The 27858-nt window shown below is 35.8% G+C and overlaps 1 protein-coding gene across 2 annotated transcripts in view; it reads left to right on the top strand.

Moving 5' to 3' along the window:
- Positions 1-27858, top strand: part of EDIL3 (EGF like and discoidin domains 3) — a 402449-nt gene that overhangs the window by 275530 nt on the left and 99061 nt on the right. For both annotated transcript variants that reach the window (XM_037032234.1, XM_037032233.1), the window contains 2 exons: positions 23843-23998; positions 25511-25655. In XM_037032234.1, coding sequence (XP_036888129.1) covers positions 23843-23998; positions 25511-25655 — 301 coding nt within the window. The remainder of the gene's footprint in view (positions 1-23842; positions 23999-25510; positions 25656-27858) is intronic.

Genomic DNA, 27858 nt, shown 5'->3' with positions numbered 1-27858 from the left:
AAAAAGTCATTTTTAGAAACACTGATTTTGAAGTGTATATTTTTCATTTTCAGATTGTTTATAATTATAGAACCCAAATTACATACTTATATGTATTCTACATGCATATACATATGTATAGAATCTAATCTATCTTTACTATTTTTTCGTTCAAGTAAAAGAAATTAGCCTGGTTTTTCCTGAAAAAGCTATGTCCCCTTATACACTCCCATCCATAGTAAACAACTTTCTAAGGATAATTATATCTGGACATTAATATATTGCTTTTTCTAATTATCTTTTTTTAAATACAGTAATTCAGGGTGAAAAATCACTATTTTCTTTCAAGTTGTTTATTAGAATGGAACTTTCACTCATAGGTGTTTGCTTTCTTTAAAGTTACTTTTTAGTTTTTTTAAACAAAAAGTCATTTAGTAGTAAGTAAAAATAGCGATGCCTCTGTACCGAAAATATTTAATATCTAATTATTTGATCACTGATGACATTTATACTAATATACTGCATATTGCTTGCTTATTAGCTTTAAAGGATGTGTTTTGCATCTTAACTTCAGATTCTATGACTATGGACTATATGATTAAGCGTATAGCAATTCTTCTCCAATTTAAAAGAAGCTGCTCCAGGAATCTCTTTCCTTTCTGAAGCTACTTCCTCTCTGACATCCAGCACACAAGGCCTCATTGGCCTGCATTCGTGCCAGTCCTCAAATTCATCTGGCCGTTTCTGCTTCTGTGCTCAGGCGTATACACTTTGTGGTTCGTTTATTGACTGTCTACCAGTCTTTTTTGTTTGTTTGTTTGTTTTTTATTTAAGTTTTTTTAAAATATATTTTATTGATTATACCATTACAGTTGTTCTATTCCCCCCCTTCATTCCCCTCCACCCGCACACTCCCTCCCCCACCATTCTCCCCCCTTAGTTTATAACCACGTGTCTCAAGTTCTTTAGATTCTATATTTCCCCCACTATTCTTGCCCTCCCCCCTATCTATTTTCTACCTACTGTCTATGCTATTTTCTGTACCTTCTCCCCCCTTCTCCTCCTCCCACTCCCCTGTTGCTAACCCTCCATGTGTTCTTCATTTCTATGGTTCCACTCCTGATCTAGCTGTCCTCTTGGTTTGCTTTTGTTTTAGATGTGGTTAATAACTGTGAGTTTGCTGTCCTTTCACTGTTCATATTTTTATCTTCTTTTTCTTAGATAAGTCCCTTTAGCATTTCATATGATAAGGGGTTGGTAATGATGAACTCCTTGAACTTGACCTTATCTGAGAAGCACTTTATCTGTCCTTCCATTCTAAATGAAAGTTTTGCTGGATAAAGCAATCTTGGCTGTAGGTCTTTGGATTTTATGACTTAGAATACTTCTTTCCAGCCCCTTCTTGCCTGTAAGGTCTCTTTTGAGAAATCCGCTGACAGTCTGATGGGTACTCCTTTGTAGGTGACTGTCCCCTTATCTCTTGCTGCTTCTAGGATTCTCTCCTTCATTTTAGTCTTGGCTAATGTAATTATGATGTGCCTTGGTGTGTTCCTTCTTGGGTCCAACTTCTTTGGGACTCTCTGAGCTTCCTGGACTTCCTAGAAGTCTACTTCCTTTACCAGACTGGGGAAGTTCTTCTTTATTATTTGTTCAAATACGTTTTCCACTCCTGGCTGTTTCTTTCCCCCTTCTGGTACCCCTATAATCTGGATGTTGGAACGTTTAAAGATGTCCTGGAGGTTCCTAAGCCTCTCCTCATTTTTTTGAATTCTCATTTCTTCATTCCTTTTTGGTTGGATGTTTTGTTCTTTCTTCTGGTCCATTCCATTGATTTGAGTCCCAGTTTCCTTTCCATCGCTTTTGGATTCCTGGACATCTCCCTTCATTTCAATTAGTTTAGCCTTCATATGTTCCTCTAATTTGTGACTATAATCCACCAGTTCTGTTAGCATCCTGATAAACAGTGTCTTGAATTGTGCTTCTGAGAGGCTGGCAATTTCTCGGTCGCTGAGAGTTATTGACTCTGGGACTTTGAGTTCTTCTTAGACCATCTTTCGGCCTGTCCGTGCCTGTTCCATACCAGGATCGGAGCCCTAAGGTGTTCAGTAGCGCAGGGCAACTAAGTCACTGGGTTGTGAGGTTGTATGTGGGGGCGGGGTCAAAGAGGGACTATGGCGTCCCGTCTGCTGCCTGCCACCTCGGCCCTCACCGGCGCAGCAGCTGCTGCTGTCACCGGGCCCACGCGTTTCGTCCCACTGCACGCGAGTGTGCCACCGCTGTCAGCCCTCACCCCCTGGGGCCTGCGTGGTCCGTCTCACTGTGCTCGAATGTGCGCCCGCGGTCAGTCTGCCCTGCACGCCAGGTGGTTCCGGGCTGCCTGCGCGCCTGGATCGGGGGACCTGTCCTGCCCGACCCTGCTGGCTGCTGGCTCCACCCCTCTTACCGTCCAGTTGAACGGTTAGATGTAGTCGGACTTCCGTATAATTCAATTTTCTGTCCTTTGGTTGTGTCTTTGTTTCTCCAAACCTTTGTTGTATGCAAACTTGGTTGTGGGAGAAGGCACAGTGTTTCCACCTATGCCTCCATCTTGGCGGAAGTCCTCCTGTCTACCAGTCTTTGGATTCTGCTCTTTTATTCCCTTCTGTATAAAGTGATTCCTGAAATTCCTGCTTTTTATTTCCAAAGATAGATGTGACTACCATGTCTTTTTTTTCCACTCTGCCAGTTATATATATATTCAACCATAGCAGCTAATATACCTTTATAGTCACAGTTTGCCTTTCTTTGTCCAGCACTGTAACCAGTGTGAGCATAGGAATTACCTGATTTAAGTTGATTTCCACAGCACACTGAATTACAGAAAAACTATGTTAGATAGAGGCAAATTATTGATTAATAGAAGAGAGAATGTTGAATAAAATAAAAGGAAAGGAGGTAGTGACTATTTTCACGGGGTGTTGTACTGTGCTGAGTGGTACCAAAAGTGCCTAAACAACCCAATTCACAGTCTGTGTTCAGCTGTTATGTACTGACATTTGGATTGGGCCATCTGAGCACGATGCCACTGGTGCCATAGGTGGCGTGTCTGTTCGCAGTGTACGGAATTCCCTATCCATGTGGGCAGCAAGGGATTCAAGCTTTCTGCAGACCTGAATAGCCCACGCTTCTCTGTAATCATGGCAAACGACTTTCGTAATCCACGTCAAATGGGTGTGGGTAACATTTGTAAGGTGTTTGACAAGAGGTCCGCTAACTAAACCCTGGGTCTCAAACACCGAAACATTCGTCTTCTTCATCCCATTTACGTCGTGTGCCAGAAATGTCAAAAATTAAATGTTTGTTTTAACGTTTTGCACATGTTTATAAATTTATCATAATCACATTACCATAGATGGAAAAGTTTGTTACTATTATTCATGAAATGTAGAATATAAAGTTACAATGAATAACTTTAACACAAGTTTAATGTCTATTAAACTCTTAGTAGGTGATTCAATAAAGCACCCTATATAAAAGACTTTTTCATTATATTGCTTTACATTTTGCCCATGAGAAAAACGGTTTTAATTTAACTTTTGTATTTACAAATGTTGAGACTTTAAATGCCTTGTGCTTCATTTTCATTGTCTCATGAATATTAACAGGGTAGTATTTTTAGCTTATGATACTAGTGGAGTACAATGGAGATACTTTTAATTAATTGAAAGTAACAAGTCACTACTGTCATAAAATAATTAAATATTCAAGTTCAGAATATCTGCTTTTACAATTTACTTTGATCAGATTTATAGTTACCACTTATATGTCTTCACATGACCACCTACACAGCTTCTGAGCTATATTTTCCAATATCTGACACTTAGGACTAGAGGAGAGAGCAGATTGATTTTCTATCATTTTCAGAGTTTCTTATTGCAACTTTATTTCTGTGTTTTAAATGCACTCCTCTGTAATCCTGCAACTGTAAATTAAGCTTCACCCAAGGTGTTAAACCTGCTTTTGAGTCCAGCCTGTAGAGAGAAACGCTGCGTGTGAATTAGCCCCCTACTACCTCCTATGCCGCAATTCCTCCCAATGGGAGGGCAGCGGCGCCTCCTGCAGGGCAGAGAGGGTCTGCTGACAACCTGTCCTGAGTCCCGGGAGGTGAGAAATGCAGAGCAGCGAGGGGAAGGGAGTCTCAGCTAAAGGTTTGATTGTCTCTTCATGTTTATCTTCTGGGAACTAGTGGGACTACTATTTGGATAAGGCTGAAGGAACCCCTTATTCCCACTGTCGACACTGAACAAATTTGTTCTGCTCAGATGCCTCAGTGAAAACCTCCTTGTGTTGGAAATGTGACCACATACCAAGCCTCCCAGCCTGGTTCTGAAAGCTTTATTTTCTGGGAGCAGTAATTAATTTTAAAGCCTTTCCATCTGCGAGAGTTTGTTATTGTCTAAAATTAACTGAGAATAGTTAAAGTTAATATATTCATGTAGACCTATATTACAAGTGAGTCTCATTATCCATAATATTATGTATTAGCTTTAAGATAATCTAATAGCTAGCACTATATGCTATTTCAACTGCTTTACATGTATTAATTCCATAATTCCATGTAATCGGTACTGTTGTTACTCTAATTATTCATTAGGGAAAATCTAGGCACAGAAAGCTAAGTTGTCCGAGGTCAGTAAACTAGTAAGTTGCACAGTTGAGGTTAGAATTCAGGCAACTCGTGTGAGAGACCAGCTCTGAATGGTCCACAGTCTCTGCACCATCCTTTCTTTGGCAGGTCTTGGACATTCCCTTTTAGATCTGGGGGGAGGGGGTGGGATACTGGTCGTTGGTATGGTAAAGTCTTAGATTTTTGTGAAGCTTTGGAAAGTGGTTTCTGTATCTTGCAAAATTTATAGTTGCCCGTAAGCAAGCAGTGCACCTCTAGCCTGAGACAGTGGTTCTCAAACTCAACTACATAAAAATTACCTGGAGAGCTTTTTAAATGTGGTCTCCATCCTTAGAGTCTGTGAATTAGTAGGTCGGAGTTGGAACCCAGGGGACAACAGAGTGAGCAGTCACCTCAGGTGGACTGCAATGTGGGTGACCCTGAGAAAAAGAGGCCATCACCACCATGATGGAGATCTCAGCCTAGTGACAGAGACAGATTTTATCATGGGTGTGCCTTTTCATTAGTAGAAGCAACTTAATGAAGAAAGTTAAGATGTTGGAGAAAAGTATATTGCTCTTTAAAATGAGACATTGATGTGAAACATTTTGAAGTAAAGGAAGGCATCAAGTATTCACAAAGTCAAGACCTAACTACTTAAGCTGTTTTGGTGACATTTTATTATTAGCTTGCCTACATCAGTGTCTGCCAGAATTGGGACCCCCCCCATTCCTCCATAACTGGATATGGTCATGCTTAATTGTTTTCAAAGGATGTTTGCTTATATCATAAGGCCTTCGATAATTTTCACGATTAAAAGGATTGTAAAAATATCCATATCCTTATGAGACCAGGCTTTAAATGATTTATTGTTAAATCTTCAGCTGGGTCTTAAGAATCTTTAAAAAAGAAATACGTATTTTCTATGCAGTCTTAATATAATGAAAATATCAAAAACCTTTATATTTTAATTATTAAAGGTGAATTTAGCATAGTCACCATTTTTGAGGATGACATTGAGAACAAATTTCCAGCTGGAGGAACTAGAATGAAGAAACTCATAAGGAGATGGGGGAACTCAGGGTGCATCAGGGACTAGCCTTGCTCTACTGGAAAGGCTAGTAGAGTAAGTAGTAGAGTAAGGCTTTATATATACCCACTATACCCTAGTGGGTATATGTAAGGGGAATTGGAGGGTGAAAGCCTGTGAGTGTAAGGAGACACCAGAATATGAAATACATCAATGCTACACAAAAGTAACACTTACTGGTTAGTAAGGGATTTTCATCAGGGTATTGACACTGATAGAACTAGAGTTTAGGAAGATAACATGTCAGTGGTATATACTGTGAGTACCCAACATATTGCCCAGTGCTCGTGGGGCATTTAGTAACATGTTGTTGAATCAATGTTGAGCTGAATGCAGAAGTGAGTCTAGGAGCAGGCACACCAAGTAGGAGGCATTTGTTACTAAGTGCCTGGAGGAGGACCAGAAATAGAAAACTGTAAGAGTGCTCAAGTGGTAAGCATTAACAACTGATTGAATTGTGTGTTGAGGAGGGGAGGGAGGAAAAAAATAAAAATAAATTAAATTCCAGGGTTTTGAGATTGTGCGTGGTTTTGGTACCGTTATCAGAAATATAGTAAGCCAGGAAAGGAGTTGGTCTGCCTAGAAAATGAGGGAGGGACTTATTTCAATATTTAATGTTTGTTTGATTTACTTGGAGAAAATCTGAGAAAACTGTTTAGCATGAAGTTGGAAGATTGAGGTTGCTGCTCTGCACAGGGCACAGATGGCAAACACAGGGTCTGTGGGCCGCATCCAGCCCTCCACCTTGTTTTATCTGTCCCAGCACCTTGTTTCTACCCAGAGGCAGTGCTGAGTTCCTTGCCCCTAGCTAAGAAGTGGTTACATTTATGCACTCCTAAAATTATATTTCCATCACCCTTAGAAGGCAACCGCGAGGCTGATGTGGCCCCTCGCTGGTACCCCTGGCAAAGAGAAAGTGGAATAGATAGACACCACCACCATGTGACACCTAAATGCATGCCATCGGCCATCTGTGAGTCACATGGCCATACCTAGTGAAATGGGAAGTCGGTGGTGTCCATTTAGAATTGAAATAGATATTTAGCAGACAGACCACATCCCAGAGTGGTGAATGTCTATTTTTCTTCCATTTTTATTTCCATCGAAACAGTTTATAAGGTGCCCTGGTGGGAATGGTGTGATGGTTGGAGTGATGTCCAGTAAACAGAAAGGTTGTGGGTTAGATTCTTGGTCAGGGCACATGCACAGGTTGGGGGGTTCAGTCCCCAGTCCAAGCCTGTGAGAGGCAACTGGTTGATGGTTCTCTCTCACATTGACATTTCTCTTCCCCTCTCTCTCTTTCTCTCCTTTCCCCCTTCTCTAAAATCAATCAGGAGAGAATTTAAAAAAAGAAAAAACAGTTTATAAGGCAATAGCTTACCTATGAGCACCACTGGGCAGGACCCTTAGAAAGAAAAGAACTGAACTTTGAACTTCCAAATAAGTCTACGCCATATTAACCCATTTACCAGGATGTTTTATTTTTGTACCATACATTGGTTACCTACTCTTCATGTATTTGTTTTTAATGTTGTTATTGCTGCAACTGCTGCTACTTTCTCCAGAATTGATATATTTAATTAAAATGTTGTAGTAGCTGTTTCAGCTTAATATCTGCATACTTAGTATATACATTGGCTTATTTTGTTCTAATTTTGGTTTTTGAAAAAATGATAAAGGTGACCATTTCTCCACAAATTGACTCACATTTTTCTTCTATTTTAAATTTAATGTTTCAATAGCTTTAAAGTTTTCTTCTCTGAGTTTGTAACACATAGGCTATGTTTTTATATTTTTGATTTAAGAAAAGTATGTTAAACAGATCTCCTGTGTTTGTTACTATCATTAGTGATGTTAAGAGATAGAGTGCCAAATTTCAGAAGTAGATGTGATTGTTTTCTATCTCAATTTTCCCAGCAGGAATTCAGCCTAAACCAGTATTTTTACATAAAGGCAGCTTTCAAAAATCTCTTCAACTAAATATAATTATCTTGAAGAACGAAATACAAAAAAGTGATTTTAATATTGCCAGTAGATCTTAGTTCTTCCTTTCTTAGAAGCATTAACCCAGATGTACATTTGGAAAATGTACAAAAATGTTGAGAGTACATTATCTAATATTTTCTATTTTTTTATTATTTAAAAATGTTTATTATTTATTATTTCCATTACCATTTATTTCCCTTATATCCCTCTCACTCTCGTAATCACCACACTGCTTTCCATGAGTCTTTTGTCTCTTTCGCTAGATCCCTCCACCCCTAAATCCGCCCCCACAAAGCTGTCATACTGCTCTCCATTTATGAGTCTGTCCCTATTTTGCTTGTTAGTTCAATTTGCTCATTAGATTCCACATTTAAGTGAAATCATATAGTATTTGTCTTTCTCTGACTGACTTATTTCACTTAGCACTATGTTTTCTAGGTTCATCCGTGTTGTCGCAAAGGGTAAAATTTTCTTGTTTTTCTGCGGTTGAGTACTATTTCAACTGTATAAACGCCCCATAGTTGTTTTATCTACTCCTCTACTGATGGACAATTGAGCTGCTTCCATATCTTGGCAATTGTAAAGAATGCTGAATGAACATGGGGTACTTATGTTCTTCCGAATTAGTGTTTTGGGTTTCTTCAGGTAAATTTCCAGAAGTGAAATCACTGTGTCAAAAGACAGTTCCACTTGTAATTTTTTGAGGTATCTCCATACTGCTTTCCACAGTGGCTGCACCAGTCTGCGTTCCCACCAACAGTGCCCTAGGGTTCCCCTTTCTGCACATCCTTGCACATTCATTTATTGATGATAGCCATTCTGACAGATGTGAGGTGATATCACATTGTGGTTTTAATTCACATTTATCTGATGATTAGTGACACTCCTAACCTTGTCTGATATACAAAGTTAAGAAGGGTTGAGCCTGGTTCGTACTTGAATGGAAGATGTAATATTTTTAGAATGATTTTCTTAGTTTCAAATCTGTCATAGTTAAACTAGTGTTTATTGAGTAGCTACTATTTGCAGAGAGTTATTTGGGCAATTTTCAAGTATTCTGTGCCCATGTGGAGTTCATGTTAGTAAATAAAACATTTTAAGTTATTATATGTGGAATATTTCTGCTTCACATTATGGACATTGGAGAGAGAATAAAGCTGTTTGATTTAATTCAAGTGAGCAGCTAAGCTCATAACTATGTGCTAGGGGAAGAGTAGAGAATTTATGCCGTGAATTCTAGTCTCGTGAGAACTTCTGCTCTACAAGGCTTAGAAAAAAAATCTTCCAAATTGACCTGTAACTTAAGTTAATAAATTCATTAATTACCTTTTTAAATATTTTGTTTGTTTATTTTTAGAGAGAGGAGAGGGGAAGAAGAAATAAAGGACAGAAACACTGATCTGTTGCCTCTCACACACGCCCCAACCAGGGACTGGGCCTACAGTCCTTGAGTGGGAATCAAACTGATGACCTTTGCTTTGTGGGACTGTGCCCAATCACCTGAGCCACACTGTCAGGGCTCATTAATTATTTTTTTAAATGTATTAATGAACATTTCCCATGTGCCAACTGCTGTTCTCAAAGAAGCTTTTCCTAACTTCACCCCATACCCTTATAGCTTGTTTTTCTTTTCTTGTCTAGCTCTTTTCACAGCTCATCCTTAAAGACTGTCTAGGAGACTATTTTATTAAATAGGCTGCATGAGGTTAGGGGCATTGTCTCTTGGCTTACTCAGTACTCTCAGCAATCCCAGGGACTAAACCAGTAATAAGTTAGAGCAGAGATGCTATCATATTTCTTTGTTCTCCCCAAGATATACGGTATTTTTACTTCCTTAATAAATATTTATTAAATGAGTTGATAAATAGAGAAGAGAAATAAACCACATTATCTATAAATCTAATACAAGTAAAACACATTTGCATAAGCAGTTATATTCTCTGATAAACCAATATGATAATCCAGATCACTGTCTCTTTGAACAGCTAATTAACTACTCCAAAGTATAACTTCTATACATGGCAACAAAAAAAGGATGGCCTTTTAGGACAATTGTGAGAATTATATTATAAATGTTTAGTCACATATTGGTCATAGAGCACTCGATTAATTTAAATTCTTGCTCATTCAACAAATATACATTGAGAGTTATAGCTGAGACTTTTAACTATCTCTGAGCATCCTTTTTACCTGTTCCCAAAGCAAGAGGATTATTAGCTAAGCATGTTTTATCTCAGACATAGCCTTATTCTGTATGATTCTATATATTCTATGTAAAAATGTATGTAGGTTTTTCCAACTTCCCATTCCACTAGGTATGGCCCCATGACTCACAAATGGCCAGAGGCATAGAAGCGAAAGTTCACTTGGTGGTGTGGGGGAACCTCCCGTATGAAATAGCACCTACTTGTCTTTTCTCCTACTTTTCTTCCTCCATCTTGCCACTGGAACCAGATGCTGCTATTTCGAATCATGAGATCAGGGTTACATAGAGTGGCAACAAGACAGAAAGTCAGGGGGACCCTGATCATCAGGGGTCCCCCCACTGAAGTCAGGGGGCCCCTGGCTTCTTTAGCCTAGTCACATGTTTGCACAAGGGAGAAGCCAACTTCATTATTTAAGCTACTGTTCATTTGTTTTTTTATCACTCACAGATGAATGAAATCATACATAATACAAATCTGCAGATAGCTTGCTCAGTATTATATCCAAGGCAGAATGTATTAGTGCCACAGTAAAAGTGCACACGTAAGTGCAAGGCCATTTAAAATGAGCTTTAAAGAGCAGATACCTTTCCAGATGACTGCAATAGATAAAAAGGACCATTAGGTGAACAGACATAGCAAAAGAATTACCTTCTTCATCCAGCCTCACCAGACCCCTCATAATGCCCAAGTGGAGCGAGCTCACCACTTCTCAAGTGATCTCTCTTACTGCCCACCAGGTCTGGGGTTGCCATTCACTCCTGGTATGTAAGCTGGGGGGAGGCCACTTGACTTTTTTTAGGCCTAGATTTCCTATTTCTAGTCAGTATAATTTATACTTGCTCTTTATGTCCAAGATAAGGCATTTGCCCCTGTATTTACCATTTATAAAATTCTGCTTTATATTGAAGTTATTTGTTGTTGTGTCTTTTCCTCTTCATATTATATAGGATGAGTGCATAGGATTATGTCTTTACATTTTTCACTGTACCCATCATCACGTGTGTAGATTTTAAAGACATGCAAGAAATATTGGATGAATTAAAGATATTTAGTGATGATGAAGAGGCATAATCACACTCAAGTTATAGATATAATTTTTATATGAATAAATCTGGTTAGTGATAAATACTCAGTAACTTTTGAATATTAATAATAACTTGTTTTCTAAATTCAAGTCACACTCTAATGACGTCACAAAAATAAACAATATTATTTCATTTAAAAATAGTTTAGGAGCGCGGGCCTTCGAACCACATGATCGCGGTTCGATTCCCAGTCAGGGCACATGCCTGGGTTGCAGGCCAGTTCCCAGAAGGGGACTCACAAGAGGCAACCATACATTGATATTTCTCTCCTTCTCCCCTTCCCTTCCCCTCTAAAGATAAATAAATAAAAAATTAAAAAATTTAAAAAATACTACTTTCTGCCTGATTAAGGAGTAGATGTTGGACAACAGGGCTATCGGGAGAGAATTTTTTGTGTGGTTGGCTTTGCTCTTTGCATATTCTCCTCCTAACTTTCAAAGGAGCAGAGATGACCAAAATTTCTTCATCATCTTCCCATGTGGTCCCTTATAGAAGAACAGCATTGTCCAATTTTTTATTTAGCGTCCATACAAAGAGCAAATGAAATAATCTATCACGTAGGATATATAAAAGCACTTTGAAAAGTAAAAGTTAATTAAACAACTAGAGGTCTAATACATCTGATCAGTGTGAATTTAAAAATCAGTTTGTTCATTTTGTTGTTTTTCTACATTTGTATATAAAAGATAAAATTTTTCTCTTTCTTGGAAAGATTGGTAATGAGAGCAAACATTTATCAGCTGTGTAAAGATGCCAAGAGTCTGAGAGAGAACATCACCTTTAACTCTCAGACCCCTCTGGGACTTGAGAGCATGTCATTACAATTGTATGGATGGAGAGACTCTGGTGTACAAAGGCTAAGGATCTTGCCCACGGCTGTGTCAGGAAGTACAGTGGCACAACCAGGTTACCACCTTGGGGTGTCAGAAAACAAATAATGCTCTTAAGTGAAGTGATCTACTCCCTCGCTGGGAGAAAAAAAAAAGGACTTTTATTGTTCCTTCTACTCCACCTGGGTGGAGGTCGACACTTTTGAGCCTTCCTGGTCCTTACGGCTGAGCTGCACCTTGGAAAGAGCAGCCTGTCTGGACAGCCTGCAGTCAGGCAGGGCAGGACTCCCAGTTTTAGGTTCTTGGCTCTTGTTGTTTCTCAAGGTCCCAAACTCCACAAGTCTAGTCCCAGACGTTTGTTGTGAAAAACTCTGACTTCAATGTTCAGGACTTACTTGCTTGTAAAGGTATTCAAAATGTTGAAACAAGTTAGGGAATTTTACCTTCCATATTGTATTAAAAATAATTAGGTATGTATGTATAGTACTCATAGTGTACATAAAAATACAATGCAAGTTACAAATTAACCCTTACTATAGAAATGTATAAATAGGTGGAAAAAATAAAATATGTTACTTGATTTTCTAGGGAGACTTCAATATAGACTATAATGAATCTTCTGTATCAGGTAACATTTTAAAATACTATGGCATTATCTCTAGCGTGTATTTAATTTTGGAATCATATTTATTTTTTATTTTATTTATTAATCTTTAGAAGGGAAGGGAAGGAGAGAGGAAGAGAAACATCAATGTATGGTGGCTTCTCATGCATCCCCTGCTGGGAACTTGCCCCTATCGGGAACTGGCCTGCAACCCAGGCATGTGCCCTGACTGGGAATCGAACCGCGATCGTCTGGTTTGCAGGCCTGTGCTCAATCCACTGAGCTACACCAGCCAGGGCGTAATTTTGGAATCATATTTTAAAAAAACTTAGTTTCACATGTCTGGAATTAGATAATCTGGTTAGTCCAGTTAATATCATTCCTAGCTGCTACCTTTAAAACTAGAGTAGCAATTTAATAATAAGAAGAAATGACCAAGGACTATTTATTTGTTTATGCAAACTTTATTTTATTTATTTATTTGTGCAAAATTTGTGAAATATAAAATTCTCAAAAAAGACTATCGAAGTCTGTTTTGCTATTTTTCAGAGCATCTTCTGACGTATTCCAATTTGCAACTTAATTTCTAAAATACATTTGTTTAATTTTATTGTTGAGCACAGATGTAAGATTGTGTTTACGTAGATGAAAATAAAGCTGGAAAAACACAAAAGACATAGAAAGCCAAGTTATTAGTGGGTAATAGCTATTGCATCTGTGTCCTACATGTTTGAACTCCATCTAGTTAGCCTGCTCATTGCTCTTTTTGATTAATTTATTCATATTGAACAATACTAGAAAATAACAGCCTAGAAAACTTGCCGCCTTTAGTGCTAGGGCATATGTTTGCTTTGCAGACTTCTTTTTTTCCTCAGTCCATAAAGATGAAGAGTATCACAGAATTCTGCTTTCCAGAATATCTTCTGAGTTTTTATTATTTGGTATTTGTGTCTGTCTTGCTGTTTAATTGATTCCATGTCAGGATTTAAAATTTCAGGATGCCTGATGCCACCACCAATAATAACCTCATAAAATGAAAAGGTGTAGCATGATCTCAGTGTGACTTGAAAACTCTTCTGTTGTTATTTGCATGCTACTTTTTTCTAAAATAATACAGGAAATTAGAGACACTTAAGCAAATGCTTTCTACTTTTCTGGCTAATCCTTCACTGTCCTGGATAGAGATATGAGCAGAAGGAAATTTCAGTTAGAATAATTGGATATCCCAATTTTACTTTTCTGATCCACTTGGCACTGTCCTCAGTCACACTTTCTTTGAAGTCCTCTCTGTGAGATGATTGGAACAGAGGAGAGCGTTCAGGTGGACCCTGAAGTGCAATTCCTTCCCCGCATTTCTGGACCAGCAATTAGAAGTAATGCGCCTCTCCTGACATCTGTCTTTAAATTTTTTAATTAATAAGGTTTAACATTTCTCAGAAATCCATATTTACCTCTGTATTTGCTTTCCTGTCTCTCTTACTCTTTCTTTCTCTCTCCCTTTCTTTTCCTCTCTCTCCCTCTTCTCTGTCTTTTTTTTCTGCAGAACAGATTTGTGATGATTCTTTTGATATTTGCTCAGTTCCTATCCTCATAAGAGCCATAGCTTGTGAACACTGGTCACCTACAGGAAGTTAAGAAAGTTGGATCCTTACCCAAAGCCTCCACCCTTCACAATATACCCACTGCCTTTGTGTTTGCCCATCAAGGATATTTTTATCCATTTAGGTAGCATGCCAGGCTTCCTTAAAAAATATAGTTTAGCAGAGAGACCTTATTTTTATTATTTCTAGTGTATTCTAATCGAGGTTAACATTCTACATATGTGCTGACATCATTTTCTCTTTTTACTCCTCTTGTTTTTTCTCTTCTATCTGTGCATGTTTTCTCCATTTTTCTCCTTCCTTCCTTCCTCCCTCTCTCTCTCTTTTCCTCCTTTCCTCTATTCTTCCCCCATCCCTTCTTCCTTCCAGCTTTTACTGAATGTACTCAGACTGTCAGGCTTTTTATAAACAATGACTCCTTTAATTCCTGCCCTAATGAGATAAAGTAACCAGGAAGAACACAACAATTAATCTAAAATTCAGAGCATATGAATTAAAATTTATACCTCAAACCATAACATATTGTTTATGAGGGTTCTAGACTACCTTAGTGTATGTGGTTCCATCTAACTTTATAAACAGGTTGATGTCTTTAAACAAAACACCCACAGTTTAGTTCATTCCTGAATATGGAGCTGTGAATGCTGGATCATATGAACAAACTCAAATCACTGCAAGTACAGTGCAATGAAAGCCCTTCAGAAACAGGAGGAAGTGCAGAGGAAACTGTTATGCCAGGCCAGGACTCTGGGAACAACCAACAGATTATACCCATGATGGTAAATGCTTCTGTTACCTGCTGTTCAGTGAATGAAGTGTTTCACTTTGGGAGCTTTACCAGGTGCAGGGAGGCATGAAGTGATTATAGCTTTTATGTTTATTCACATGTGTTCTTTTCCCATGTTTTTTCAAAGAAGACAGTTAACCGATCACGTACCACAGGCTACCCAGCCTGCAGAAGAGTGGGGGGCAGTTTCGAAGCCCTCTTATTGGGAGTGTCGGATCTAGTTCATTAAGAAAAATTGATTAAAAGAAAATAGCATTTAAATTTCATTTCGTGTTTCTTGGATGAACACACCCATAAAGCATTATTGGTGCTTCAATTTCTATTTCCTTGCTTAAACATAATGGCGAAGTTATTCAAGAATAGAATCTAGATATTAATTGTTTCCCAATACTATAGATTGTTTTCAGCACTTTGCCTTTTTGAAGCATTTCAAAACTCTTATATTTTTCTGAGGCAAAAACACTCTCCAAGTCACATTTCAGAAATTATGTTTAATTAAATTACATGATTAAAATAACAAACACAACTTGAAAAAAACAGATTAGGGAACAAACTGACTCATGGTTAGTGTACAGCTCATTTGGCAAAAATAAGGGGAGTGGGCCTCACAGGGGACAGCTCCAGGTTCAGGGTGTGTGGAATAGCGAGTGTGTTTAATAGTGGGAAGGAAGAGTTTTCATTGCTTAGGGTGTTGGTGAGATGGAGTTGGCTTAAGAGAAATTCTATTATAGCAACTGGGACCAGTCATGTCAAAACTGTGAGAGCTATGCTGAGTTGGTCTGAGTTACTGTTTTCATGTTGAAACACCTCAAAGGCCTTCCTTCTTATTTAGCATCATACCATACAGGTCTCCACAAAAATGTTAAAAGATGCATTTAATAAAATAATTCGGCCCTGGCTGGTGTAGCTCAGTAGATTGAGCATGGGCTGGGAACCAAAGGGTCACCAGTTTGATTCCCAGTGAGAGCACATGCCTTGGTTGCAGGCCAGGGAGCACACAAGAGGCAACCATGCATTGATGTTTCTCTCCCTATCTTTCTCCTTCCCTCCCCTTGTCTCTAAAAATAAATAAATAAAATATTTTAAAAAATAAAAAATAATAAAATACTTTGTATTAATTAGATAATTGAAAGAACTGGGGAGTTCCAGTTCCCTGTCATCTCTAGGTAGAAGCTTTTGGTGATAAGGTTCTTGTATTTTTTTAAGCTTGTATTTTTTAAGTGAAGTCTTTACAATTCAGCTCTTGAGAACTTCCTTGGAAGCTCAAGTTATTTCTCATATCCCATAAAACAGATGGTTACCTGCTTTTTTGGCCTGAGGTATATTGGTATTGTCGGCTCCAACCAAAAGCCATTCTAGAGAATTGTCTTCAACGGGGACACATAAAAGCATAGCTGAATGAGGTTCGTGATGAATAATACTGTGGATAGAAAAGCTCATTTAAATTTTTAAAAGTTTAAATACTAGCAGTGTAAAATCATTGTGTGGAAATTTCATATATCTCTACTTACGTACTTCCAGACCCCTGGTGTTAGGAAAAAGAGCTGATCAAATGCACGTTTTTTGCATCACCACCAGAGGTAGAATGTTAGAATATACAATAAATTTCTGTTAAGATACAAGTACCACAAATGATGACAACTTAAAATTTTAGGTGCTTTAATGTTCTCTAACTATACATTTTCTTCATAGTAATCTCATGAAAATGACTGATTTTAATTCAATGGAAGGGCAGGTTTTTAATTTTATTTTTCTATGGTGGTTCATAGTCAATACTCTTTTCCGTGAGTCTCAGGTGTGGGGCACAGCGGTTAGCTAATCACACACTTAAGGAAGTGTTTCCCCTGGAATTCCCAGCACCATGGTTTCTTTTGCTGTGCAGAAGCTTTTGAGTTTAGTTTAGTCTCATCTGTGTCACCTTTCCTTTTTTGGTCTGAGGAGACATATTGGCAAAAGTATTGCCATGAGAGGGGTCTGAGATTTTACTGCTTATGTTTTCTTCTATGATTTTTATTGGTTCACAACTTAAATTTAAGTCTTTAATCCATTTTCAGCTTATTCTTATATAAGTTGGTAGTCTAGTGTGTTTTTTTTGCATGTACCTGTCCAATTTTCCTACCACTACTTATTGAGCAGACTTTTTACTCCATTGTATGTTCCTGCCTCCTTTGTCAAATACTAATTGACCATAAAACTGTGAGTTTATTTCTGGGCTCTCTATTCTGTTTCATGGATCTATATGCCTGTTCTTATGCTAGTACCATGTTGCTCTGAATGCAATGGCCTTCTACTATTCCATTTATTTGTAACTTTCTCGATTTCTTTCTTCAATGTTCTATAATTTTCCAAGTTCAGGTCTTTTACCTCCATGGTTAAGTTTATCCCTAGGTACCTTTCTGGTGCTGTTGCAGTAGTGAATGGGATTTTTAAAATTCTTTTTCGGATAGTTTATTATTGGTGTATAAAACTGCCACTGGTTTCTGAATATTAATTTTGTATCCTGCTACTTTCTAATTCATCCATTAGTTCTAGTAGTTTGGGGTGGAATATTTAGGGTTTCCTATGTCTAATATCATGTTATATGTGAATAATGACAGTTTTACTCACTTCGTTCCAAGTTGGATGTTTCTGTTTTATTTCTTCTTGTCTGGATCCTGTGGCAAGGACTTCCAATTAGTGTTGTATAAAAGTGGTGAGACAGAATGAGACACATTCTGTCTCATTCCTGATCTTAAGAGAAATGCTCTCAGTTTTTGCCCATTGAGTATGATGTTGGCTCTCAGCTTATTATATATTGCCTTTATTATGTTGAGGTATGACCCCTCTTCCTACTTTGCTGAGAGTTTTTTAACATATTGGGATCAGGATTGTATCAAATGTTTTTCCTGCATCTATTGATATGATCATGTGATTTTTATCTTTCATTTTGTTTGTGCCTTATATCACATTTATTGGTTTGTGAATATTGTACCAGTCTTGCATCCCTGGAATAAATCCCACTTGATCATGGTGTATAATCTTTTTAATGTTTTGCTGAATCCAGTTTGCTAATATTTTGTTGAGGATTCTACCATCTATGTTCATCAAAGATATTGGCATATAATTTTAGGGGTAGTGTCATTATCTGGTTTTAGAATTAGGATAATGCTGGCCTCATAAAAAGAAGTTCAAAGTTTCCCCTCTTCTTGAAGTTTTGGAAATACTTTGAGAATAGGTGTTATTTCTTCTACAAGTGTTTGGTAAAATTCTTTTGTGAAGCCATCCAGTCCAGGGCTTTTTTTGTTTGTTGGGGGAGTTTTTATTAGTGCTTTAATTTCATTAGTTGTAATCAGTCTATTTGGATTTTCTGCTTCTTCCTGATTCAGCTTTGGAAGACTGTATGTTTATAGAAATTTATCCATTTCACACAGGTTGTTGAATTTATTGGCATGTAGTTGTTTGTAGTATTTTCTTACAATCTTTTCTATTTCTGTGATGTCTGTTGTTACTTCTCTTTTAGTTCTGATTTTGTTTATTTGGGTTCTCTCTCTCTCTCTCATTCTCTGTCTTTCTCTCTCTCTTTCTCTTTCCGAGTCTGTTTAAAGGTTCTCAATCTAGTTCATCTTTTCAAAGAACCTGCTCTTGGTTTCATTGATTTTTTTTGTATTGAGTTTTAGTCTCTGTATCATTTATTGGAAAGACAGTTATGATGTTCAAGAGAAATACTCATTTCCTGAAATTGTCAGGTGGTTGCAAATCAGCTGTTCTTTACTTAAGGAATGCGCTTCTTTTTCAGTTTAAGCCTCAATGTGAACATACCTAACATATAGGAATAGCAAATTTCTCAAGGAATGTTTAGCAGTTCTGGTGATAAAATATTTACATCCATCTCATAATGTCTATCCAACTTTTTATCAATCTTTTAATTTGATACTTTTATTATTTATATAGTAATCCATAACCTTTGATATGAAAAAATTAAAATGTGTACATCAGAAGTCTGTATTCACTAACACTTAGTAGTCAATTTAACAAATTGGCTGTGTTTTGTGTAAATTATTAAAACATTGGTATGAATTGTGATGGCTATAGATTACCATTATTATTTAAGTTCTGCATATTTACATAGTATTTTAATGTAACATTCTATCTAATCTGCAAATCTGCATTTTTATCTATCAATTCACAAACTAGTGCTTGTGTACATGCCTCAGTTATTATGAAGGAAATAACCACCATGTTAGATCTTGACATGATTTTCCTAATAATAAGTTATAAATTAAGCATTTATTTTTCTTACTAATTTACTTTGTTATATTATTTAAATATGGAAACCATTAGACTGGGTTGGCTTTAATGCCTTTGCAACCTACTTAAGCAAACCAAAACCTAAGCCTGTAATGTCTCAAGGTTAAGAAATAAAACCCTAAGGACAACCACAAACAGCCAAGTAGGCTTTTCCAAATACAATAAGCAATTAGGCTGTGGCTAACCAGGTAATTCCTCAGCTTTGCTTTCCCTCTTCTCCGTAAATGTCTCTCCCCCAGCTCCTGTTGCGGGAGCATTCCTAACCACTTCATGCTTTGGTGTTGCCTCATTCAAATAAATTTTAGTCAAATGATTCTTAAAAATTTTAATATATGCCAGTTTATATGTTAACCATATTTAATTGGCAAATCTTTCCTAGAGCTTCTTTGGAATCTAATTTTTCTTCTTTCATTGCCCAAGTATTACACAATTTAAATAACTGAATAATTGTTTTTCAATTAAATATAAGGAGGCAGTTACTTCCAGCAGACTGTGTTTCTTTGCATTTTATTTTTATGGAGGGTTTTTTTTTGTTTTGTTTTGTTTTGTTTTGTTTTAATATAGGAATGCCAGTTACCTGTCAGATCCACCCTTGAATTCACTACTTATGCATATCACAACTTCTGGTAACAAGCTTGAAGTAGAAAAAAACTGTTAGCTATTCATAGAGCTACCCTTAAAGCTAATTGCTTGTTTAATACTATCTTTTGCTTAAATAACAACCATGAATAATTTTAAGTGTATCATTATATAAGTATGTTAGAAATGTTTTATGCACTGAATTTTCCACTAGAGAATGAGTCCCAGAAGATACTTTTGTATGTAACAGTACTACTATACCAGAAGGCTATACTTAAATTATTTTCCTGGGAAATAGAGGAGAAATGGGAGGGATCAATGATCCCTTCCCTCACCCAGGATGTCATTTGTCAGCACTGAAATAAAGATGAACTTCCTTCTTTCATGGCATTGTTATTCATTCCCTACCTTCTTTCTCGTTTCTCTTCCCTTATAAAGACACCCAAACTACTTGAGTTGGGGTATAACTTTCATCCCACCTTCCCTGTGTTGATTTAGAAAAATGAATTAATAAAAAGTGCATGATGTTATGGTATACAGGTATGGTTTTAAATTTACGTAAAGGGTATTGTGTATATTTCATTCTGTTCTTTTTACACATTCTTATGTTTTTTAGGTAGCTGTGTATAAATCTAGTTCATGCTTCTGACTCTTAGAAACAATGCCTATATGTATTATGCAAGGGCACACAAGCATACACACACATGTACATTTTATATTTGAAAATCTCAGTGAAAAGCACGTGGGAGACAGTGAGTTAAGAGCTGACCTAACCTCTCTCTATTTGAAGATCATGTTTAGTTCAAAGAACAACTGACATACTGACAAGTCATACCTGGGTATAAGGCAGATATTTTCTTGAAAATAAATAAAGTAATCCTACCATATTAAGGGAAACTGCTGATAGTAATTGTTGCTAGTGATAACATTTGAAATTTCAAGTGAAAATTAGAATTTTGGAAAAATGTAACAGCCAGTGTGAGCTTGAGAGTTGCAATACTTAAAATATTTTTTTCTGATGAAATTGGCAGTGATATTACTGAATGCGACTTTTCAATAGTATGTAATGAAATGTCATCATTTGGAGAATCTGCATAGCTCAGTGAGCTTGTATTATTCAAATGACCAAACATAATGTTACAAAATCATCCGTGAGTGAAAGATCTATACAAAGTGCACAATAAACCAAGGGATATGAATGAATATGAAGAATCCCCTGGTAAATGTTAGATTGCACAGTGCAGTTAAATTCAAGAAATCATTGCTTGTCAAGTTTTTTCTCACTCGTCAGGTTTTTAAAAGAATGTGCACATTATCTGAATAGGTTACTAAAATACTCCTCCTATTTCCAACTTTGTAAAGCTGGATTTTCTTTATATTCCTCAGCTAAGAAATATTTTGCTATAGATTGAATACAGAAACAAATATGAGGACCTATGTGTCTTCTCTTAAGCCAGAGAAAAAGATTTTCAAGAGTTTAAAGCAACCTCTTTTTGGTAAATTTTTAGTTTTAGACAACATAATTATTTTCATAAAATTATGGTATTTATGTTAAACTGTAATTGACTTATTGTTATGTTTTAATAAATTAATAAACATTTCCAAAACTTATCAGTACTAATTTCTAATTATATATGTGTGTGTGTATATATAATTTATATATATTATACTGCCCAGTGTGATTATATTTGCTCTTTGGAGTTCATAATAACTTTATTAAAGGAGTCTTGAGACCTGAAGTTATGAGAACTAGTGTACTGAATAAGTCCCTGTCAGTGTTTTGATATCACACTTATCTTCTCCTAGCCTGTCACCTTTCTGTTAACTTTCCCTATGATGATGCATTTGGTTAAATAAAAATATTTCATTATTTTTGGAGCCAAAACAATTTTTGCTTCATAATTGTGTTTTATTGACCTTAAAATAATGGCTTCTTCAACCATAAGGTCACAAAAATACATATCTACATTTCTTTTCTATCACATGAACACTGTTACTTTTCACATTTGGTCTTCAGTACATTCTAATACAACTTTATAGCTCTCTATACAGAAAATCAGTTTCCCCAACAACATTTACTGAATAATCTACCCTCTCCTTACTGATTTGTAATGCTGCCTCAAATATGAATATATTTAATATATTTTCTCAAGTAAGAAAAAAGGATGCCATATACAAGATACTAGAAGAATATTGCTCTTCCATAGCCGTGTGGTAATTTACCTAACATACTAAAATAAAGTATCTTTCATAGGTTATTTATTTCAAAGCCCACAGTTAAAATTGTAAAATCAATCTTAAAAAGAAAACAAATACAGATCAATGTTAAGAGTAATAAGTAAAATTTACCTTAATGGGGGATATTCTCTTTTTGAGTCTCCAAAATAGTATGGAACACATAATATGTACGTGTAAATAATTTTGATGTCTGTGAATTAAAATAAGAAGAGCAAAATTGAACTTCAGAGTCAACTCACTCAGCATTATTGGTCTTAAACAAAAGGGACAATAGACCCAGAATTCAAAAACAAAAATGTTGTTTATAAGGTCTGCATCGCAAGGAGTGAAAGAGAGGCATGCCCACCAGTCAGGGCCTGAGGGCTACCCAGCACCTATTCTTCAACTCATCAAAATACCAGGGTTTTTATTTTTATGTTTATCTTTCATACATGAGTGAGACTGAGAATTGTCATGTGAGAACCAGCTGGGGAGGAACCTCATGATATTCAGAGAAGGAAGGTGAGACTAGGAAACTGAGAATGGAGAGCAAGGTAGACCTTGCCACAGTGGCATACTTTTGAAAGCCTAGAAGGGTGCTGCCTACATGCAGGATTCAGGATTTCCCTTAACAAAATAGCATGTGTAATATGTATAATTCGAAGGAAATAAAACATTGGAGACCTTTTCATAAGTCACAGTGTTTGTCTAGGGTGGAAACATTGTAAGGATAGCTTTCTTAGTTCTAATTTTTAACTTTCTGAATATCTTATAGGAAGGTAGGTAGGTAGGTAGACAGATAAACAGATTGCACAGGGCCTGATTTCTAATTGCACATCTTCTACCATTTCAAATGCTAATTCTCAGAATCTTATTGGAAGATGAAAACCCCTAATCACTTATATGAATCTGAAGATGTTCAGGTTTTCTCCAGAAAATGGTCTCTGAATTATTAATATTAGGTTATATTTATTTTTTATTTGCAATTGGAGAAGAAAACTTCATAATAGTGTTTCAGGAACATTGAAAGAGTACCTTTCTATGAAATACGAGATTTTGCATACAGCCTAAAGGCATTTTAAAGTGAATAAAACAATGTTTAATGTTTTCTATATTTGAAGAAAATATTTTTATTTTAGCATTTAATTATTATACATTAAATACCAAAAGAAGCCCCCCTATTTAAATATAAGAAGAATATTAACAAATTTATTAGAGACTGTTACTCTTGCAGCAAACTATCATTGGGTCATTAAAATGGGGGGGAAATATGAAGATAAAATATTAGTTAGAAAGAAAGTCTCCAAGTGATGAAATAAAGAGAATAACAAGCATTTGATAAAAACCTTCTACAACCTATAATGGAGATGACAAGGGAACAATAACGTAAAGATGCAGAAACTGAAGACATTTCTGTTTATTTCAGTTTTTTTGTCAATATTTTTGCCTTTATCTAATCTTATTCTATTACTAAAAGATCTCAGGAAGACTTTTATATTTTTATTTTATATAGAAATGTGTAGAAACCTAAAGCATTTGAGACAGAATTACAATTATATTGACCTGAGAGGTTCCCTGTATTGTCACTTAGGTTATTCTGTCAAGATGATGCTCCGATCTCTCAGTTTACTAGGTCACACCGTCATGTCATAACCCACTGGTGTTTCCCATACTTAATACCCTCAGGGCACATTATCCTTTTAGAAGTTTGTACAAAAACATGTCATTCCTTGAAAAAAGAAAGCCATTAATGTTCTGTGGAAAAAAGATTTTGAAACTAAACTTGGTATATTTTTAAATTTCATTTAAAAATATAAGAAAATTCTTAATGTATTATTTTAAATATACACTAATAAATAAAAAATGTTCTAGTCCCAAAATGGATAATGTCAATATTGTAATCTTGAAAGCAACGTGATAACCATTGATTATCTTGTTTCTTCAGATAAATTTACAAAAAAAAATGAGAGTCACAGGTGTGATCACCCAAGGAGCCAAAAGGATTGGAAGCCCAGAATATATAAAATCCTACAAAATTGCCTATAGTAATGATGGAAAGACTTGGGCAATGTACAAAGTGAAAGGCACCAATGAAGACATGGTAAGAATGACATACTTAATTTAAAAGTCAAATTGTATTAATAATCATTGGTTGCAAGTAAATAATCAGTCTTCAGCAGAAGCTTTAATTTGCTGAAAACAAATGAATGACTTTTTAAAATTGGACAAGTGGGGTGAAAAAGGTAAGGAATTTTTCCAAGTTATAAATGTATCCTGGTTACCATGCAAGGCTTTCTCTGCTTTCAATTGGTGGTGTTATGAACACTTTATCACATGTTAACCATATGTATATAACAATTGTTTTATTTTAACAATACTCAGTTTTCAATTTCTTTTTATCGCTTTGACAAATTAACACTCTCCATAATCAAATAACTGTAGGTCTAAACTATTATTTGTAAAGGCAAAAATATTATTTTAAAAGCAAAGCACCAAGTGATAAAAATGATGTATATGTCTTTACATACTCAACATTAGAAGAAAAATTTTGTTACTTAGCAGAATAAAATATTTTAAAGGAAATAAATATTCAATATCCCTTGCCATTTGTATGATAGTCTCACAGTCCCAAATTTTAATTAATGTTTTCTGAATTTTTTTAAATATCATGATTTCAGTTCATTCCACATAAAACCAAGTCCTTAGACCAACTTCTAATGAATTATAAAAGATTTTTTAAACCATCTTCTTAAATAAATTTAGTTATCTGATTACCAGGTTATATAAAAGGAAAAATAAGAATGAGATTTAAAGAAATTAAAAATAACACTTTTAGCCCTTATTGTTAGAAGGAACCCTTACACTTTAGAAGGAAGTATAGTTTTTTACTGCCTATATATATGTAGAGAGAGAGAGAGAATTAGGAGTCTCTTATTCAATGATCTGAGACTTACTAATGAAGGAGTAATCTTAGGAATAAAACCCTAAAGCATCACTAATCTGATCATAGCTTTAGAGAAACTGAGTGAACAGGAAACACCAGGAAACGCTAGTTCCTAAAATATATACATATATATATATATATATATATATTTATATTTATATTTATATTTATATTTCAACTTAATGTGGGTCTGTCCATTTTGCTATATATGTATAGCATATATGTGTTATATATATATATATATACACACACACACATATAGCATATATGTGTTATATATATATATATATATACACACACACACACATATGTAGCAAAATGGACAGACCCACATTAAGCTGAAAGGCTTAAGGTGCTCATTTCTCAAAAAAGGAGTCATTCATCTGGCTTTGAAGGTTTGAAGGACTGGCCTTAAAATTATCAGTACACTCATAGTACAATACAGACTATACTGTGGGCCATAGCAGTTTGTAACTTTAAGCATTTTATCTATGATTTTATATATTTGGCTGATGACAAGGTGCTCCTTAAATCCACCAGACCCCCAAATTATTTAATCCAATTTTAGAAAGCTTATGTTGAGTAAGAACACATAGGGTCAATATATAAAAATAGGTAAAGGAGCTATTAAAATTAATAATTACAACTCGATGTTATGTCTGTACACAGGTGTTCCGTGGAAATGTTGATAACAACACACCCTATGCTAACTCTTTCACGCCCCCCATAAAAGCTCAGTATGTAAGACTTTATCCCCAAGTTTGTCGAAGACACTGTACTTTGAGAATGGAACTTCTTGGATGCGAACTATCTGGTGAGTCTCATATCACCTAGTTCAGTATTTTCTTTGAAAAAATTTATAGAGCATTAATAACTTGCATTTTTTCAATTTTTTTGCTATAAAATGTCTAGCTCATGGTTTAGTGAGAAACTGTGTTTGTGTGTAGGATAAATAAATTCTTAAAAATACTGCAGAGGAGAACTAATGTAAGAAGGTGCAGTGTATTTCTTTGAGTGATCTATGAGAATACAACATGTCCTGGCTGCTATGGCTCAGTGGATTGATTGCTGGCCTGAGAACCAAAGGGTCATTGGTTCGATTCTCAGCCAGAGCACATGTACGGTTGCATATGCCCTGGCTGGGTTGCAGTAGGGGGAACACATGAGGCAACCACACATTGATATTTCTCTCCTTCCTTTTCTCTCTCTCTAAGTAGAAATAAACAAAATCTTTTTTTTAAGTGCAACAAAATCTCACTGAAAGCCTTTTGCTTATTTAAACATGTCTTGTTTTTAGCAATACCTATGATTTATGTTTTGTGACAAAATTCCAATAAAAACAGTGATGTCCCTGACTTTGTAAATTTCAGTTACATTTAGGCTATACAGAATAGAAAAGTAAGCTTTATCTTTGCCTACCTACTGTAAGAACTTAGTTTTGTTTTGGGTTTTTTTTTTAATGAAACAATACTTCAGAACTTAGACTGCTGCTATAAATTAATTCTTGTATAATTCTTATCAACCATCTTGCTTATTGTACAAACAGTGATTACCCAACTCAAAGATAATCTATCAAGACTCAGAATTAAATAATCCTTGTCTTACAAGAGCATCAGTATCAGATACAAAGATGAAGGCTTAATGTGTGGATCTCAAAGTGATCCCATTTCAATATAGCTACATTCTGAACTAAACAGAAAATACTGTCTAGGCATTTCCTTGTTATATTTTTTGTAGTTGTTTTTATCATTTTAGAATCAACATTTACAAATTATCTTTTCTGCTGTGGGTTGAAATTATTTTTGTTCCAAAGACTGTGTTGTGAAAAATAAAAATACATGTGTGCCCCACTTTTTAGCATAACTTTCAAATAGAAAAGACTTTTATTAATCTTACAATAATGTCATTCAGTTAAAAATAAGAGGACACGTTCTTATTTTTAGAATAATAGAATAATTAGATAATAGAATAATAATAGAATAATAGAATAATTAATAATAGAATAATTCTTGCAAGAGGACAACTGAGAACTATTTATTCATTATAATATTTAACCAATATTTCAGAGGTTTCATATTGGTTAAAATGTATACTTCAGTTCTGTCTCTCCTCTTAGATTTATTTGTGATACTGAAAAAAATTATTTTTAAGCAAATAAAAGTTACTATTAAAAATAAAGTTTAGCCCAAGCTGGTATAGCTCAGTGGATTGAGCACAGGCCTGTGAACCAAACAACTAAGGTTCAATTCCCAGTCAGGGCACAACATGCCTGGGCTGTGGGCCAGTTCCCAGCAGGAGACCCACGAGAGGCAACCATACATCAATATTTCTCTCCCTCTCTCCTTTTCTTCCCTCTAAAGATAACTAAATAAAATCTTTTTAAAAAGTTTAAATGAACCCATTACATTGAAAAGAGTTAGAGACAGGTAGATGAGTGAATCTGTGTTAAGAATCACATTTTATAGCATTGTATGGGTATCTTTTATGAAACAGCCAGCATATTTTTTAGCACTATTAATGACCCTAATGGGGATGTTTTCCTAATTTTGATAAATCGAACTGGCTTATTGACTACCAGTAAATCTGAGCAGAATTATTGCCATGCAGGGTTTATATAGCATGTCAGTATATCACCACCACGGGCTAGTGTCAACCCTAAGTCATTCATCATAAAGCAATCAGGAAGAAGCCACAATATGATTAGGTTTTCTGCAAGCTCCGTAGTTTTTAGTTGCTTAACATTACCTTCCCCAATTTTTCAGTTGTTTGATTCATGAAGGTCAGTCTCTCACACAAAGTGGAGTTACACCCCTAACGTGTGTGCGTATTTTACTTTCAAGTTTGACAAGTGGTTACACCTGACACTTCACAGATTTTATACCCTCAAAAAGAAGTTATACCCATCCCCCAACCCCCCAAATTGATTTTGAACTTTCTTGCAGGGAATAATATCACTCAATGGATGCTTTTGAAAGCCAGGGCAACTCACAATAGAAATAATCAATTTCATCGTTAAT

Source organism: Sturnira hondurensis, unplaced genomic scaffold, assembly GCF_014824575.4.
Source record: "Sturnira hondurensis isolate 20B ecotype Veracruz unplaced genomic scaffold, ASM1482457v3 Scaffold0021354, whole genome shotgun sequence".
Taxonomy (NCBI): Eukaryota; Metazoa; Chordata; class Mammalia; order Chiroptera; family Phyllostomidae; genus Sturnira; species Sturnira hondurensis.
The sequence above is the reverse complement of the archived record's forward strand: the minus strand, read 5'-3'. Positions and strand labels throughout refer to the sequence as shown.